This window comes from Sabethes cyaneus, chromosome 2, assembly GCF_943734655.1.
Source record: "Sabethes cyaneus chromosome 2, idSabCyanKW18_F2, whole genome shotgun sequence".
In the NCBI taxonomy this organism is placed as follows: domain Eukaryota; kingdom Metazoa; phylum Arthropoda; class Insecta; order Diptera; family Culicidae; genus Sabethes; species Sabethes cyaneus.
The window spans coordinates 193,270,697-193,288,967 of NC_071354.1; the positions used below are offsets into that span (position 1 = coordinate 193,270,697).

The following is an 18,271-nucleotide window of genomic DNA, read 5'->3' on the forward strand; positions in this document are numbered from 1 at the left end:
CGATTGCGCTTTGGTGTAAGTAACTCGCCCGGTTTTCGTTGAGAATCAAATATTTTCAAAGCAGAAGTAGTAGATCCACACGGGAAGTGTTTTTCGTTGCAGCAGGAGAGATCAGTGACAACAGAATTCAATTTATCGACTACTTCGCATACCTTTAATGAGCCGTCTGCAGCAGCAGGGGCAGCCGTGTCTGGTCGGTTGAATGTTGACATCGCATCCAAAATAGGTCGCTGCATTCTGCATGGGATACAGGTAAGGTGTTTCATCGACCGACAGTTACCACGGCATATAACGCTATCGATTCCCTTGATTTGATTGCAGAGCTACATGTTTTATAAGAAGACGCTATGGCTCGATCGGAAAAGCAACACAGAATCGACTGCGTTTTGGGTGTTTTAAGGTTTTCAAAATCAGCGTTTTCGGCTTCAATGACAGAGAGGTCGATATTCTCTCTACTTACCTACCACGTTATTCTGAAAGAATGTTAGATATGACTTTCTTCCATAGACTTTCGGAATTAACGAATTTCGCTGGAATTGTAGCTGAACAACACCAGGTCAATCGATCATAATTCATTTACTCACTTTTTTCTATTAGAAACGTTTATTTATACTTTCTAGTGTTTTAAATCTGTCGATATATTATACCATCTCAATATATAATCTGCGAGAAGTGTCTCCAATTACGTGCTTGCTCTCATCTGTCTTACGGAAACGCTGATATTTTATTATGAATTCCTATTTTTATCGCCTTAAACGTTCAAAATGATCTCTTTATGCGGTTCTATTCGGTAAATGCAAATCGTTTTGTGGTATATTTTCTGTTTTCGCAAACTACTATCACGACTTTCGCCAAATTTTATATGTAAAGTAGACATTTCTCAGTACATAATATGGTTGGAAACTGAACAGTTTTGTTTACATTTAAGCTTGGTGTGCACTGTTGTGGTCGTTTTTACTTGCACAGATTGCACGTATTATTGCAAAATTAAAAGTTAACCACACATATATACAGAACATTCTATATATCACCTATCGTATGTATTATACCCGCTAATTGTACGGATTAGTTATTCGCCTTTGAAAAAACTAAAACATATATCGCAATTTTAGGGACCGGAAAGTTAACGTGTGGCGAACATGTTACAATCAATCAAATTTATCCGAAGAATAAATTTCAACTTTCAGAATTTAATTGTTCCCAAACAGTTAGGAGCGTGTGCTGTGTATGTGTGTAGTTTGACTACTGATTATAGTTGAAATCGTCTATAAACTTCTGATTTCCTACCGCCGAAAACAATCTGTAACTAAATCCATCGTTTGAGAGATTTGTGTTAATTTTAGTATGTGATTCTTATCTTAATACTGGATATTTTCAGCAATACACAGCTTGTACAATGCAGCGGAATTGTAATATATCACTAAACAGATACAGATGCTACGTATCACTAACACAGCAATATTATATGAAGGGTTTTTGTGTGTGTGGCACAGCTTAACGGTCCTGTTAGAAAGACACGCCTTTGGGGAGGGGAAACCAATTATGCCTGTTTGTCGATATATTTTATCTCTGGTTACATGTTTAAATATACAATTATTTTTCTTAAAACTATACAAAATTAGTACAGCAAGGTATCATACTACCTTTTGTGGCGTAATGCAAAATATGTTTCATATACAGTATAGTTTAAATCATCATTTTTCGTATAACTGAACACGATAATGCACTCGACTCAAGTAAGCTGATTGAAAACCCACAAACAAAAATAAAATTTAGACTAACACAATCATCATCAGTTTCATACACGCTTACATACTTATTTCAGCATTGTTGCCATTCCGGCATATTTACTGTGACTAGGCGCTTGATATGACGAAGAAGACTGAGAAGACGTAGAAGCAAGATGAAGCGAAGACTTACCTCGGCCGCCTCCGCCGGCACTACTGCCGGCACCAGCTTTGGACGTCTTTCGGTTGGCGACACGATCCTGCAGTTTGCGCAGCAGTTCTTCGATATCTTCCAGCGAATAAGTGTACGCAAGCTGACAAAACTTCGCTGGCAGCCGATTATCGGAAAGAAATTTGATTCCATGCTTCAAACAGTAGATGCGATCTTCATCGTCCACCGATTCGTCCTCGCTGATTATCTTCACCCGGATCAGCGACAAATACAGGTTGGCCCGACAGATATCGCATTCGAACTCTTCCAGCGAGGCAGTCTTTTTCTTTGATTCGATCTTTTCCGATTTGGTGACACCGTGATCCTGAGGAACGCATGGTTTATATAATGGAAAGCTGTCTTTTTGTTCTGTGCGTATCAAAATAAAGCAACTTACCTTCACAGTCTGCCGTTGTTGCTTCTCTTTTTCGTAGATGTCACTGATCATAGGCAGTACCTGTACTAGGGTGTCGTGATTACTGCGCTGGTCATTTGCGATAGAAAATACCAGCTGTTCCACAGAAAACATGGTTGGTTCGCAACTTTCTTGAATATCCTGCATTGTATGAGGTAAAAAAAATAAGTTACATATCCTAGACTGCAACAATCGCAAGTCACTTACCCGAAAATCTTCCTTTGCCGTATCGAGCCATGACGTGGAGGCAAAGTAAACACTTTCCGAAACGGCATAACCGGTGCATAAACTAGAGGTGTAGGCTCTTGGGAAAACCACTACGAATTGGCCTGGTTGTTGTTCGGTCCGACACAGCGATACGTTTCGGTCGGTTAGCATGTGCGGTGGTACCATTGCTGTATCGCAAGGAAGCCAGATCGTTTTATTCTGGCAGTGCGTAGGAACCAGCGCCGTCAGAGCTGCCCGGAAGTTTGAGTTTTGGTCGTCCGGAACTCCGTACCAAATTTTACTAGCACCGGTATGTAGGTACTCGATCCACGGCAGCCCATGGGGATCACGATACCAGCAGCAGGCACTGAATAGCATTCCTACGTGCAGCGTGGGAATTGTAATACCCATGACCGGTCCGAGAGAACGAAGAATTGAACTGTTATTATTGGTGAGAACTTTGAGGTTCCATGGGTGCCGCGCACATGATGAGCCTTTGACCTTCGGAGCAGGGAAACCGAAACCATACGCACTGGAATCAATCGAACCAGAATGGACACAAACGTGGCTGTCTCTAACAGCGACATGCCGCCAGTATTCGCTTTCAATTTCTGGCACCGTCGGTTCGGAATTTTTGAACCACAATGACATCGTATTCCGGGCTATCCGGAAGAACTGATTCAACGGCATATTACGTCCCTTCATGATACACTCCATCGAGTACTCATCGTCGTCCTCTTCCTCATTGGACTCTTCTTCTTCGTCATCCGAATCTTCGCTATTGCGTGTCTCCGAACTGACACACTTGTCCGCATTCCGTCGAGCTTTGGCTTCCCGCTTGGCCCAGTCAGCTTCCACCTCATCAAACAGCTTCTGTCGCTCTGCCGGCGAAAGGGTATCGTAAGGAAGCAAATATTTGCAGTAAATATCATCCAGCTTCGAAACTCGATCATGCGCAGCTTTCGGAATGCACATGTCCTCAGCCACTCGAGCCCACTTCTTTTTTTCGATGACCTCCTTCAAGCCACCCAGTTCCTGTACGGTGTGATAAAGTCTGGGCAAATCTACTTCCATACCACCGATTAATGGTGGACTCTGCAGGTTGATGCTTTGCGTAGCTAAATATTTCTTAATTGCCGCATATTCTTTAGCACTAGGACCCCAACGGTGGAGCATCTTATGAACGTACTGATTGTACGCCATGAATCGCATGTCATCCGTAATTCGACACTCTGGTTTAAAGCTAGCCGGTGGAATGATTCGACAAATACCGAACCGAGCAGCTACCGGAGCAATTCGCTCGATATACTCGATCGGGTCGTGGAACTCTTTATCGTTCGGTTTGAAAACTGGAGCTTCGACCATCTGCGCCGGATCATCCCGCCTAGGAAAAGCTGTGTTGTTGGCAGGTTGCACTTGTGTTGTATCCAATTTGACCTTGCCTGCAGCTTTGGCCGGTTTTGAACGCTGTGACGAACTTAGCGACGAGTTAGAATTGATGCGGGAAAGACCGCTACCCCGTACCGTCTCTTCCGGAACCGTCGGACCTGTGGGTGTGGTTGCCACCGGTGGTGGTGCTACCGGAGACTTGTCCCGCGTTGAAACCGAATCACTGGATTTAAACCGAGGTTGAACAGTTCCCACCGGAACCATTTTGGAGATTCCATCTTTGCTCATGCTGGGACCGGCTGCCATCAAACTTTTAACCAGCTCCTGTACGTTCATCGACTCCGGGATCGGGGTTGTGTTAGAACCCATTTGAGCCTTAGTAACCAGTTTGGCATGCATAATTACCCTTTGATTAGGGCCTTCAGGGCCCTCTGTACCCAGCTTAACTGCTACACCTTGAATAAGCTGATCGGTCTTACCGCTTCCGGCCGTATTTGGACCTTGCAGTGGAATGTAGAATGTATGCCCCTCATCGTCCGAGTCTTCTGCAGTTGTTTTCTTTTCTTCTGCTTTTTTGCTTGTATCCTCTTTGCTCTTTTGTGATTGTTCGTCGAGCGGTACCGCGATAGCTGCTGACTTTGCACCATCCTCGGGACTTAGTGTCAAACTCACGGCCGGTTTGACAGCTGCAGACTTGGTCGGTGTATTTAAATTTACAGGCTTCTGGAATGCTGTACTAGATGAGCCAGGCTTTTCGTCCGGCGATACAGCTGTTTCGAGCTTTTTTGAGCCTGCACTCGATGCCGGGGCCTGTACCTCGTCCCTCGCAGATGAGTTGCATGATTCACGGCGACTGCTGTGCCGTCTAAAGGGTGTGGCCACCGGGACGAAACTATCGTCGTTATCAAACGAGTACACACTAGGTTCGTTGTCTGGTGAGAAAGCTCCAAATTTGTTGGATGCTTGCGCCGCTTTCGCTGATTTTAAGGCCTCTTGCTTGTAAACGGGAGTTCTGCCCTGTTTATAAATGGGTTTACGATCGGCTACGGGCGGTGCTGACGATGCCGTAGCACTCGTCGTAGTGGCCGTCGTAACAGCAGTCGTCACCGCAGTAGTTGCCGTCGGAGCATCTGCTTTGGTTTTTCTTGTCTCTTTTTTCACTTCTTTCTTCAGTGGCGAAGGTGACCGAAGCTTGGTCGCTGGTTTGGTTTTAGTTTCTTCTTTGATTTCTTCCTTCGAGGGTTTCTTTTCCGGCGTTTTAGGTGTTTCCGCTGCAGGTTCAGATTCTGTTTCTTTCTCCGGTTTAACGGTAACCGGCTTCGCTTTAAGTGTTGGTCCCCGTGAACTGCTTCCACTTGGCTGCGGTGTAGTGGGTTTTGCTTCCTCGTCTTTCTTTGCAACCGCAGGCGTGGGTGTGACGGGCGTAGCTACAGCGGTAGCTTCGACAGCCGACTCCGACTTGGTTTCTACAAGTTTTTCCCATGCTGCCGCTGCCGGCGGTGTAGGTGTTGGCGTCGGTGTCTTCGGCGTCTCTAAAATCTTCAAGTCAGCGTCTAAATCATCCGGCACCGGAGACCACGAGGTTTCGTCTATCCACTTTTGAATTTGTTCGTGAGTCATATTTACTTTTGTTTTCCGTCGATCCCGTGGGGAAAGATGACCACCGAGCAGGGATTCCGTTAGGACCGGTGGCCCTAGTGGAGGCTTATGAACCGAACCGCACTTTCCCAGTGTACATTTTGTGTCCAGTGGCCCGGAACTTTGTGCTAAACTGACGCTTGCAATTCCAAATATTTTCTCCGATTCTTCTTTGCTGGGCAGGAGATTACCCAAAAGGGAGTTGGATTTTGGAGTAATCGGTGATGTTGGGGGCACTTGATCGAATCCTTTCATAAAATCAGATTCGTCAAGATTGAAATCGTTCTTCACATTCCGGTTGAAGGGAATTTCTGGTTGACTGATTGGTTTGTCTGCAGTGGCTTCTGGTGAACTTACAGCGATCGGTTTGATGGAGCGTATGAACGGTTGCTGCTGGGATGCCGTGGTTGCTGGTGCTGTGAATTGTTTCGTAGGCGAAAGGCTTTGATCGGCAGCCACTGCTGCCGTGGATTGGAATGTGTTATCAAGGGACTTATTGAGGCGAGTTGAATTCAGATCATCGGTGCCTGGTGAGCGGATTCCTTCAGTTGGGCTACCGAGTTGTAGTGGAAGACTTAACATCTGTGGAGTGGACACTTTCGGACTCGAAGTTTTCACGGGGGTGGAAAGCTTCGGGGATGTTTTAACGGGTGTGGTAGGTTTTGGCGTACTTGGAGACCCGGAATGTTGCTCCAACGCTTTCACTGGTGACGGGGCACTGGGAGTTACTGGTTCAACCGGATTGTTGTCAGCTAAGTTAACCTCACTAGCAGATTCAGCAGTTTTGGTCTCTTTGACTGGGGCAGATTTGGCCGGAGTCTTCTTAGGTGACGACTTTCTACCTTTTTCTTTTAGTTTTTGGCGAATTTGCTGCTTCTTGCGTTGAAACTTAGTGGCCAGCGGTTCCTCGTCAGAGTCACTGAAACTTTTTTCCAGCTGTTTAGCCTCACCTTTTTTCTTAGGTTCATTATTTTCTACTTTCGCTTTGGAATTTTCCTGTTTCTGATTGGTCTTTTCTTCATCCTTTTTCCTATTTTTCTTGACCGCCTGGGATTTCGTTTCCTTCTTACCTGCATTGGCCTTCAGTTCATTTTCCATTTGCTCGAGTTTTCTTACATTTGGTAGTTCAAGGCTATCCAACGAAGAAGCATCGTCGTCCGTTTTATCATCATGGTTCAGTCGGCGTCCAATCAACTCCATATAGAGCGTTGCTGCTTCCTTCGTTTTGCGACTCGGTCGAGCACTAACCTCCACTGGCGGCTCTGGAGCCTTTTTAGCCTTCTTTTGCTCCACATCCGGTGGCTCCGCATTCAACGGACTAGATTCGGTTTTTTTCTTTCTTCCATTGCCACTAGCAACCGTCTTCTTTGGAGTAACCTTTGGTGAAACTTTTGTTTCTTGACTGGACTCCGGAAGATCTTTTTCCTCTTTTGCTACTACCGGTGGCTCCGCGACGGGTGTTTTCTTTTCGACACTAGCAGGCACAGGTTCTGCAGCAGGAGGAGGGGGAGGATTGGATTGAGGGGAACCTTTAGTTTTCCTACCACGAGGAGTCCTTTTCGGAGCTGCTGGTGTGGGTTCTACTGTTGGAGCTTCTATCTTTTTAGAACTCACATCTGGCTTTCGACTTATCGATTCTGAACGGCGAGTTCTTTTTTCAGCTGGTACTCCTTCTTCTAAGCTTTTATCTGGTAGTTGATCAGATTTACGGCCCTTCCGACGTTCTAGTCGAACATTTTGTTTCTTTTTAACGTTTGCTCTTTTCAGTAGTGGTTCATCATCGTCCGAAGAGAAATCTTTCTCCGTGGCGAGATGTTCTGATTCTGGTTCTTCGTGTGAAGCAGCGGGAGGTGTAGGGCTTTTAACGGGCGGATCTACTGGCTGCGGAGGACTTCTTAAGGCAGAAAGTCTAGTTGTTCGTTTTTCCTTTACAACTACTTCTGCTGGCTTCTTTTTGGTACTTTTAACACTGGTTTTAGGCACCTCCTTCGGTGTATTCTTACTAGGTGTATCGAGTTCCGTAGGTTCGGTTGGAGCAGCTTTATCATTTTCAGTGTCTACAGCTTTCATCTCAACATCATCCTTATTAAGGACTACCTTAACATCGATCAATTCCTGAATCTCTTCTTTCTTAGTACCTTTAGCTGCTTTTTTCACTGCTTTCTTTTCGACGAGTTTCTTTTTCACAGGTGCGGGTTTTCTAATTTCTTCCTTCTTTGTTTGGGGTTCAACCTTCTTTGTGTCTTCCACTTGATCCTCGTCGTCTTCAGGTTCCGATCTGCTTTTGATGTTGGTCGCTCGAGTTTGCTTACTATAGGCTGTGACTCTCAATTTAGCCATCCGTTGTTCATGGTACTTTTTCCTTAAAGCTTGAACAGTTTGCACTCTACGGTTCTCTGGATGTTGCTCGGCTCGTTTTCGCACAGCAAAAGGCATAAACGTGGGCTTGACTGCGGGCACCGATTCCACCTTTTTCGGTTCCACCTCATCTTGCTCTTTTACCGCAGTTGCAGGTTTGAGCATCGCTTTTGAGTCTTCTTTTTTCTTCGACGTACAGGCCACTGCGGGTGTCGCAACTTGCGGTGTTGCACTGCCACTAGAAGCAGACGATGACGATGCAATTTGTCTGCCCGAGCCAGAGGCTGCCGTGGCTTGAGTGTTGAAAAAGTCCAAGCTTGGCGGCAGTACCGGAGTACCTCGGAAACAAAGGAATGTAAGAAAATCCTCCGTATTTGGGCGCATGTTGGGCAGCAGCTCGGGGATCGGATCAGTATCGGACGCGTTCTGGGTTCGGTTTTGCACGTCTTTCGCTGGATTTTGTGGATTGGTGGTGAAATTAAGGTAGGCCGAGGTCGATGCGCCTTGGCCTTGGGCAAACTTGCGCTGGGCTTGCACTTTGGGTCTGATGAAAAGGGGGAAAAAGTAGCAATGAGATTTCAGGAACATGGGATTAGCTATAATAAAATACTTAAACGGAATGGAGTAACAAAATAAGACATAAATGTAAACTATTAAAATTATGTTGTATTTAATTTTTATCAATTAGAATTGCTAACCGAGGTTTTAAATGCTTTGAGTAAAAATACCCTATTCAAATTAACGAAGACGCCATTATGCCGCGATGAAGATAATTTGACCAAGTCAAGTCTCGGAGATGAGGGTATCCGACATGCTCTCCCAGGCAACTGTTTCTTCGTTTTCTGAAGTTCATTATAATTTTATTCGTCAGAATATTGTTTTTGTACTGGCATTCTTTCTCGAAAAGCCTCCAATTACAGCGCTTATATATACAATTACCACTGCGTACTTCAGCTTCCACATCCTAATGGAGCTTACAATTAGTACGGTGGAAGTTACGCACCCCTTGCATTTATACTATCAAAATGTGCGAGGTTTACGGACTAAGATAGGTCAATCTGGCTCTAAGTGAGTTTTATTATCTATCGTACTGAACCTAATCCCTTCAACTATTATTTAAACTCGCTGAAACAGTTACATAGATCGTATGGGGCAACTATGAGTTAGAATCACTATATCTGGTCAAGTTTCCGGAATCGATATAATCGCTTTGCCACCGGATTGTATTTGTGTTTGAGTATAGGCCTTGAGTACGTTACTTAAACTTAATCGTTGTACAGAATATAAAAAACGAAGGATCGCGCCTCAAAATATAACCTAAACCTTACTCTACGTCCAATTGTATTTAGGTTCATGTCAATAGTTATTATTTGCACTGAAGGTGTTTATAAAGCAGAAAGTGGGTTCTTTGTGTGAGTAGTTCCTGAACCAATGGTGGCTTCAAGTAAACCGTAATGTTAGTGTCGCTTCATCGAAGCGTGACTGGACTATCATAAAAGCGGTCTATGCCCGTAGAGCGCTTAAGTTAATCGGCTGACGGGTACTGTACAGACTGAATTATATTCAAATTAATTGTATATTTCTTTTAAAACTATGGCTGCAACAATGAAAAACGAGCACATCTAAGTAATTCAACAGACTAAAACACTTCTCCAACGGATGGTTTTGACCAAACACTGTCCTGTGTTGAACAGTTAGGATTAACAAACGTTGACGGGAGTGACGCGCTGGAACGAGAGGCTTCAGCCCTATCAGCCGGCATCGCTATGTTCGTAAGGCGGCAATCTCTGTGATTCATTCCAGGGCAGTCGTCGCAGAGCGAAACGAACGAAACAACGTTGAACTCGTTCAATGCGAGCGATCTTTCTTGCATGATAAGGTACCTAAACTTGTACAGTGTATTAAAGGATGCTTCTTACAAGTGAGCAGTGCAGTGTCTTCAGGACATACACGTCGTGAAATTCACGGACATTATAACGAATAATGCCAAGCGTGGCGAATGCTTTGGGGATTGTCGCATGTGATGTGCTCGTTAAAACAAAGCTTGCAGCTCATTGTCACTCCCAAGTCGTTCGGTATATTTTCAGGTCATCGGCGTATCATGAGATGCTGAGAGTTAAATCGGTTGCTCAAATCGTTTACGAACAAAATGAAAACTAAGGGGCCAAGATGACTACCTTGCGGCACACCAGATGGAGTTGAACACACAACAGCAGATCTGTCCGATAGGTATGTTTGCAACCACAAGATGAGCCAGTGAGGGAAACCAAGCTTTTCCAATTTTTTCAGTGTTAATTCGTGGAGCATCTTATCGAACGCTTCAGCAAAATCCACGTAAATGCTGTCCAGTTGACTGCGCTTCTCTAAACTAGAGCTGGAAGTGTTGGTATATGCCGTAAGATTCGTGGTGGTAGAGCGATTTTGGCAAAACCATGCTGGTTTTCGCTTATTATGGGTTTGGCAGCAGAAAATAATTTATAGTGGATCAGAAGCCCGAGCGTTTTTGCCAGACAACAGAGAATTAAAATTGATCGCAATTTTTAACAACGTCGGCTTAAAAAAAGCCGGAAATGCGTAATAGGCGTAACGGTAGGTAGCTTCCATGCTTCCGGAAAGACATTCTATGATAGCGACAGTTCCAACATGCGGCAAACTGGTGGTCTAAGCACATCGGCGCATCGACGAATAAATAAAAAAGATAGTCTATCCGATCCAGGACCTTTGGATGGTTCAAATGACTTCAGTGTGTTAGTAACCTGAGCGGCGGTAAATGTCGGACGTGGCATGTAATAATATAATAATAATGTAATATATAATATGATCGCAGAGAATTCAACAACTTCGGAGAAACAGGCGGAGAGCGAACGCTGTAGACTGATTTAAAATAAGCGGCAAAAGTTCAGCCAGAACCTTGAGCATCATTGCTCGTATTACCATCGAAAGACATTTCCTGCGGAATCGATTGAACATTTTTTCTGCTCTTGAAAAAACGCCAGAAAGAGGAAGGATCTGGTTTTAGCTAATTTTCAATAAGAAAACTATACTCGCGGAAGGAAGCTGATACGCATTCGTCGTAGTTTGCCTCGAGCCTACAAAGGGTAACCCTATTTTCTACGTTGCGACTACACAGAAAACGGCGGCGTGCCTTGCGAAGAACATTACGCCGGTTACGAAGTGCGGCATTGCACCGTGGATGATTGTGCGAGCGTTGACTGTAGGTCCTACGAAAAGGCCTGTGTCGGTTAACAATTTTTAATAGCGGTTTATAGATAGTGTTAACTGCTGTGCACCGTGAAGGAGTTCATCCCAATTCAATAAGCTTAGTTCAGCGACAACGGCTGCATAATTGCAGCGGTTGAAGTCGAGATCTCGATACGCAGATATTCTGTGTAGATTCTGCGATGCACATTGCACAATCAAGCAAAGAAAGAACGGTTTATGGTGACGGTCAGAAGGTAAAATCGAGAACGGTGCTTCGATCAATTCGACTTCTCTGCTGTTACTTACAAAAGCCAAGTCCAGAATCCTACCGTTCGTGTTACGCACATTGCATATTTGCTGCAATCCACTAGCAGTCATATATTCGGTGAAAACAAGCTTGTGTTCAGAGGAGACATTTATAGCTAGATAAGAATCCACATCGAGATCGTAAGACCATGTCAAGAAAGGTAGATTATTATCACCGACTACTAACACTGAATTGTTGGGTGTTGGTTTGCTCACGATTTACTGCACATCGTTGGAACGTGCGATGTATGTATCCGGTTCACTTATGGGTCTCAGGTAGACTTCACACACGTAGACAGATTTGGTCGGGAGGGAAAGTTTAATAACGACTTGTTCAAGCGAGTCGCAATCATTTAGACGTACGGAGGTTCTTGAGATAGTTTTCTTTACAGTGATGAATTGTAGATTGCAAATATAGCAAGAGGATCATCGAAATCACAGTCGAACCTTCTTGCGAGTGAAAACCGTTTCCAGCTCTTTTCGATCACGTAAGCAATGCAACTAGGGATGAAGAGCGAGCTGCCGAATGGCATGACGGCAATGGCGTCTCGTACCGTACGTACTTTACTCGTACCACCAGCTCAGTTCGGAGCGAAGAAGTTGGATATTGTGACGGATTTCATGTCCACTAGATACAGTCATTGCGGTATTTACAACATCTCCTCCCTTCTGGAGAAAGGCGATTCTTCCACCGATGAGGTAGGAATGACATCAAATATGTCTCCCACACTAGGTTCCCGAAAAAGGTGTTTCTGTGGCTTACGATCAACAAGAAGGGAATTTCCAGCCCGCTCTTATTTCCTTCGGGATTTGCGGCGAGCGGGATGTACACGTAGGTACAAGAAAGTTGCAGCCTTCATTTGGAAATATCCCGCGAAGGAGCAGGTGCTGTTTAGGTCGGACTTGTCCTAGACTTGGAAATGGACTGGCTGAACATGAACATTGCATCGAAGACCGCCAACTCTCCCAACGTACCCCAATTACGACCGATAGACAATTTTTGGGCGAATCTCAAAGAGATAATCTACTCCGATAATTTCGTGACCAACACGAAAAAACAGCTGATCATGAAGGCCGCGAAAGAGCTGAAAAATATGAACGAGAGAGCTGGAGCACCACAGCAACACATCAATTCTTAATTTTATCATAGGTTTTCTAAATGCAACCTATATAGTAAAAAACCAAAGGCTTGGTGCTTTCGGAACTTGGCCTTCTATTATTTATTCGACACAGATAATTTACAGGGTTTGAGAGTTTGAGAACTACCGCAGGAGTGGACGGAAGGTGTGGTTTGTCCCATCACAAATCGTCTAGATTTCTGTAAGCCCCGCGGCATTACGCTGGTCTATGCCACCTGCAAGGTGCTCTTTCAGATTTTGTTACGTCGTCTGTCCCCAATAGCAAGAGACTTTGTAGGGCAGTATCAGGCAGGGGGTCCAAGTTACCACGGATGAAATTTTTATTCTCCAACAAATCCTCCGGCAATGCTAGGGGTACAACGTGCTCACGCATCATATTTGCGTGGTTTTCAGGGCAGATTACGATACAGTCGAGTGCGAACAGCTATTATAGCCTAATATCCAGCTAAAAAGAAAACAGCTCAAGAAAATATTATGCTATTTACCGAAGAAATTTTGACAACTGCAAGGCAAAGTGAAGTTTCTGCATGTAAAACTGCGCCATCTGAAGCAGAGATAATATTTCTTTTGAGGTGCATACTGGTCAAGAAACCGCAAACGGAAAATCTTTTCTTTGGCATCTCTTGGCCTATCTTTTTGCCCATTTTTTTCAGGTCGATACTAGGCTTATGGCAGATAATGCACGAGTACGGCTGAACTTTCGCGGCTGATTAAAGCTACCCTAGAGCGAGTGATGTGTCACGTGCACGTTTCGGGGACACTCTCGAGTCTTGTCGAATCGCATAGAGGGTTGTGGCAACTGTCCTGTATGTTATTTAATATCGCTATTGAAGGTGTGATCCGGTGAGCGGGTATCGAAACCAGATGAACGATATTCAGCAAGAGTTGCCGCATCATGACCTTCGCAAACAACCTCGACATCATTACTAGAAACCTGAAGACGGCGGAGAAAATCTACGCCAGTCTAAAAACGGAGAATAGGAGGATTGGTTTACAAATCAATCAAAACAAATCAAAAACCAGATATAAGACAGAAACAGGCTCCAGAGAAAACAATGTTGGTCTCCCACAGATAGTGGCTATTGACGGCGATGACCTGGAACCTGGAAGTGGTTGATGACTTCGTATATTTGAGATCTCTGGTGACCGCCGACAATTAGACGAATAAGGAGATTCAAATTCAAATACCACAATAGATCAAAATAATGGTCGCAGTGGTCAAATCTTCCGACAAAAAGGAGATTCAACGACGCTTTCAAGCTTGAAGTCGAGCCTATTTTTATTTCCACAATACGCTTCGATAAAGGAGCATACGCCGCCGTACAAAGCTGACAATGTATAAAACGCTAATCAGACTGGAAGTCCTCTACGGACTTGAGACAGTAACTTTGCTTACGGAAGACATACATGCACTTGCCGTATATGAACGAAACGTGTTACGAACTATTTTTGGTGGAGAATAAACGAGTAGTGGAGAGTGGCGTAGGCGTATGAACCACGAATTGCAGGCAATAGTTGCAGAGATCCCCACCGTACACCTGACGAAAGTTGAGAGACTATGGTGGGCCGGCCACGTCACAAGGCTGCTGGGCGACTAGGCAGAGAATTCCGTTCTCTTTAAGAACCCCGCCGGCATCAGGAATAGAGGGGCCCAACGTGCTAGATGGCTCGTCCAGATTGAAGCCAAGATTTGCGAGTGTCAAGACGCTCAACGATTTAGCCTAGGTACGAGACGAGTAACCCAGGACCGAGTCAGTGGAGAGGAATTCTCGATACCGCAAGAGCCACTCCGACTTTCTGCTGATAGAAGAAGACAATTGCAGGGTAAATGCTATGATCCTACTATTTTTTACGGCCTCTCCCAATCTCAATTCGAACATATGCTATCTTAAACAGCAACTACGAACTTCTATAGTATTTTTTTTTAAATTAAGCCCTAGAAATCTACTTTTTTAAGGACCTCTTATGATTTCATTGCAAAAATGATAATGGTTATTTTCATAATAACAATAAAAACAATATTGTTTAATCTTCAAATCCACTTGATTCTAATATCAAATCTTGATTCTAATAAAAACATTCAAACTTGTCGTAAAAATGCGGCTGGTTTATTGATGTCTAAAGAAAACAACAGTCGGGGTAATATTACTTCCTCTTTCGAATAAGCAATATTTAGGACATCGCTGATTTCATTACCAGTCATGGTTCATTTCTGTGCTTCTAAGTAAAACACAAGCTACTCTAATATCAGTATTATTATATAAAACTGAATCCACTTAACCCAAAAATCAATATCTCGATAGGATTGAGGTTGATGATTGTTAGTTTTAGCGCATAAATTACGAAACTCTTTGAAAAACAACAATTTCATTTTTAAATAGAAAATTTGCTATAACATATTTACTATTTTTAATTGCTCAATTTGGTTCTTTGTTGAAATAATAAAACCACCGAGAAAATCTTTTTAGTTTAATACTGAAAACTGCAATAAAAACACCCACTAGTATTGAACCGACAAGCTACGTACCGCTTTGGAACTTCCGGTGGCGAAAGATCTCTTTCGGGTGATTCCCTTGCAGCCGAATTGGATGCTGCGGTGCTGCTGCCCACGGTACTGGCGCCTGCCCCACGTGACGCATTTCCGGAGGACGATCCGGCGGATGCGCTACTATTGACGGCGTTGTTCGAGCTGCTGTTAGCACCAGCGGCGGCGCCGGCGGTCACTGCCGATCCAACTTTCCTCCGTCGCTTACCATCCTTCGATACAACCATTTTGATTTTTTCTCTTCTTACACGGCTGGCAGAAAATCGCTGCTGATCAGTGCGGGCCGAGCAACACCTTTTTCGTTTACCAATTTGCTTGCCGAAACACAACACTAGCCTCGCGGAACAAAGGTCAATCTATTCCGTCCCAAGTGGGCCACATATTGGAGATTGTTTGTCGCTCGGATGTTGAATTATTGCTTGAAAAAATCACGCAAATCAGAGCTCGCGAAAATTTTCTCGCTGCTTCACGTAAGGAAAACTTTTTATTTGCACGGCCGCACACAAGGAAGTCAGAACAAGAGCCAACTATATCGCCCTCTCTTTCACGCGCACGGGTTCTCGGCGATTGCTTTCTCATCAAATTGACTGTCACTTTGTCCGTGCAATGACGCCATACTTGCAGGGCTGTTTCGAACGCAACAGCAAGGTGGTTAAAAGAGGTAGGAAAATTATAACGCAGTCTGTCATATACGTACCAACATAAATATTTAGACTTTTTAGCTGGACCAGGACGTGCCATCTGGCTTTTTACTCTTCTTCTTATTATTACCGCCATCCCGATTGTTACCGATTGTTGTTAATATTCTTTGTTACACTCTGCACCACTGTTGCCTGCACATATTATTTTAAGAATAACTTCTTATGCCGAACAATAACTCCCGAATAGGCCACAGTTTATGCGACCGAAATCATGTTTTGCATTTCATTTTGAAAATTAAAATTCGTGTACAAACAAAACTAATGAACTACAGAATACAAAAGAAATCAAAATTCGGAAATAATAACTTATTGTCGTATTCCCACTAATGAGTTTCAGCAACACTGAAAGCGATACCGCGTTATATTTTCCAGTCAACGGTTGCTCGTCGCTTTCAGCCAATCAGAAATTGGGCATTGGCGTAACTAGCGCTCATTTCTAGGGAGGGCTATAGCCCCGGGCGATATCACAATAGATCTAACCATAATGGTCGCAGTGATGAGTCCATACAGGAAAAATAGCCCCGGATTTTTTTTTCGCCCGTTGTATTGGTCGGCCAAGTCAATTTTTCTAGGGGGGGCTAAATCTCTCCTGTCAAATGCTGTTCAAATATTACGAACACGTCTGCCATTATGCTTCGTAAAAAGCTGGATTGATTTACTTGACAAAAAAAACGATATTCACCCCCGCGTCGATCCTGGCGACGGCTTTGCCCACGACGGTTATAATCAAGGGACTGGCAACCCTATCCCTACTCTATGTGTTTGACAGTAGCCAACATCTACTGCCAGCGTGGGTATTATTTGCAAAAATCTGGCTAAGATTTGAAAATAATACCCATCTGCCAACATACCGGCTTTGCAGAGTGAAAGGAACAGAACTTATAGTGGTATCATGTTGTTTCATTTACGCAAATGGTTAGATGTTGACTGCAATAACATAAAATTAAAAATTTAACTTGTAATTTTAGATTTCGTATTCTACTAAGACGCTCCAAAAACTTCAGTGCAATAATATGGCTGCCTAGCAGGACCGTGGTTATAATAGAGGTTTTCCAACACACTTTTTTCCACTAAATGTTCGGTTTTGACTCTTAGAAATGATACCCATATGAAACTTTCTTTAATAAAGTCTCTAACTACTGTATAAATGAAAAACTAGAATAGGTATACAGTGGACCCCCGTTCGTTTGAACGATTCCTCATGCAAACTAACGGGGTTCGTTTTCAATTTGAACAACTAGCTACCCTAAATATGCTGAAACTTCCCAAGTAACCGTAAGCATTATATCATAGCCCTAATTTGACTGAGTATCCACAAATGGTATGCAATGTGGCAGTTTATCTGCAACCCGCATGCGATGCAGCGTTACATCAACATTATGAATGCTACAATGCATTGCTTTATTTTGAAGGTCATATGAACATTAAATGCGTTTATAGAACTCTACAATAATGCATGTTTGCACGGTCTTGAAAAGTGCTTCAAAGCATGCAATTATTGTATCCTATATATGCCATTGATAATGCTTAGATTCTTTCCATTGTTTACAAAAATAGCTCGTACTCAAACAAAAAAATGAAATTAACAGCATCTGCGGACAAATATCAGAACTTTTTAAAAAGTGGTTGTTTCAAACGTAGAGTGAACAGGTATCGCTCAATAATACCTAATTCTGAGTTACGGTATAAAATATCGTCTAACTTAGGCGGTGTTCACAGCAACAAAATCAACAATCAGCAATCCACCCAAAAACTTTCAACATCATCCGCAATTTTATCTTCTATCGTTATCCGGAATGAAGTTGCACATGAACTTCATATTAGAGAAGCCGAGAAATTAGAATTCAGTAAAAAGAACTTTGAGCATCTAACAGAATTAGCTACTGAAAATGACATCGTATCAGATACTTCTGCGATTTACCAGCAGGGAGAGCTTGAACGTTTTTTGATAAACTGGAGCATAGATTATAGAATTCCACACCGAGCATTGAAGCCTTTACTGCAAAAGCTTAATGAACATCATTTGTCACTACCTGCTGACCCGAGAAGGCTGCTAAAAACTCCCCGTTCTAAGCCATCAATTCGTGCGATAGATGGTGGCTACTACTGGCATCATAGTATAGGTATAACCCTTTTTTCAATATCTTCCGAAATAAAACTTGGAATTTACCGTTATAGAACATTGCTTGCGTTCATGTTATGCTACTATGGCGGTATCATGCACAGCATCGATTAACATTAATATTGATGGACTTCCGTTATTCAACAATGGGACCGCACAGGTTTGGCCAATACTTTTTAACATACACGAAAAACCAGATTTACCACCTATGATAGCGGGAATTTTTCACGGACACAGTAAACCTAAAAAAGTGGAGCAATTTTTGGATGCATTCGTGGAAGAAATTCTACCTATAATTAAAAACGGACTAGT

At 43.4% G+C, this 18,271-nt stretch overlaps 1 protein-coding gene across 1 annotated transcript; it reads right to left on the reverse strand.

The window, feature by feature from the left end:
• Positions 1-602: 602 nt before the first annotated feature.
• Positions 603-15,590, reverse strand: LOC128733881 (titin). Its single transcript, XM_053827730.1, has 4 exons — positions 15,119-15,590; positions 2,561-8,489; positions 2,336-2,494; positions 603-2,263 (listed from the first exon to the last, which is right to left on the reverse strand). Exons 1-4 carry the CDS (start codon positions 15,361-15,363, stop codon positions 1,817-1,819), a joined length of 6,780 nt encoding a protein of 2,259 aa, XP_053683705.1. The 5' UTR covers positions 15,364-15,590; the 3' UTR covers positions 603-1,816.
• Between the last annotated feature and the right edge of the window lie 2,681 nt (positions 15,591-18,271).

Coding starts and splice junctions, on each gene's coding strand:
- LOC128733881 (XM_053827730.1), bottom strand. CDS start 15,363: ATGGTTGTATCGAAGGATGGTAAGCGACGGAGGAAAGTTGGATCGGCA. Junction 8,490..15,118: donor CCACCGGAAGTTCCAAAGCG/GTACGTAGCTTG, acceptor CCTTTTCATCAG/ACCCAAAGTGCAAGCCCAGC. Junction 2,264..2,335: donor AACAACGGCAGACTGTGAAG/GTAAGTTGCTTT, acceptor TGCGTTCCTCAG/GATCACGGTGTCACCAAATC.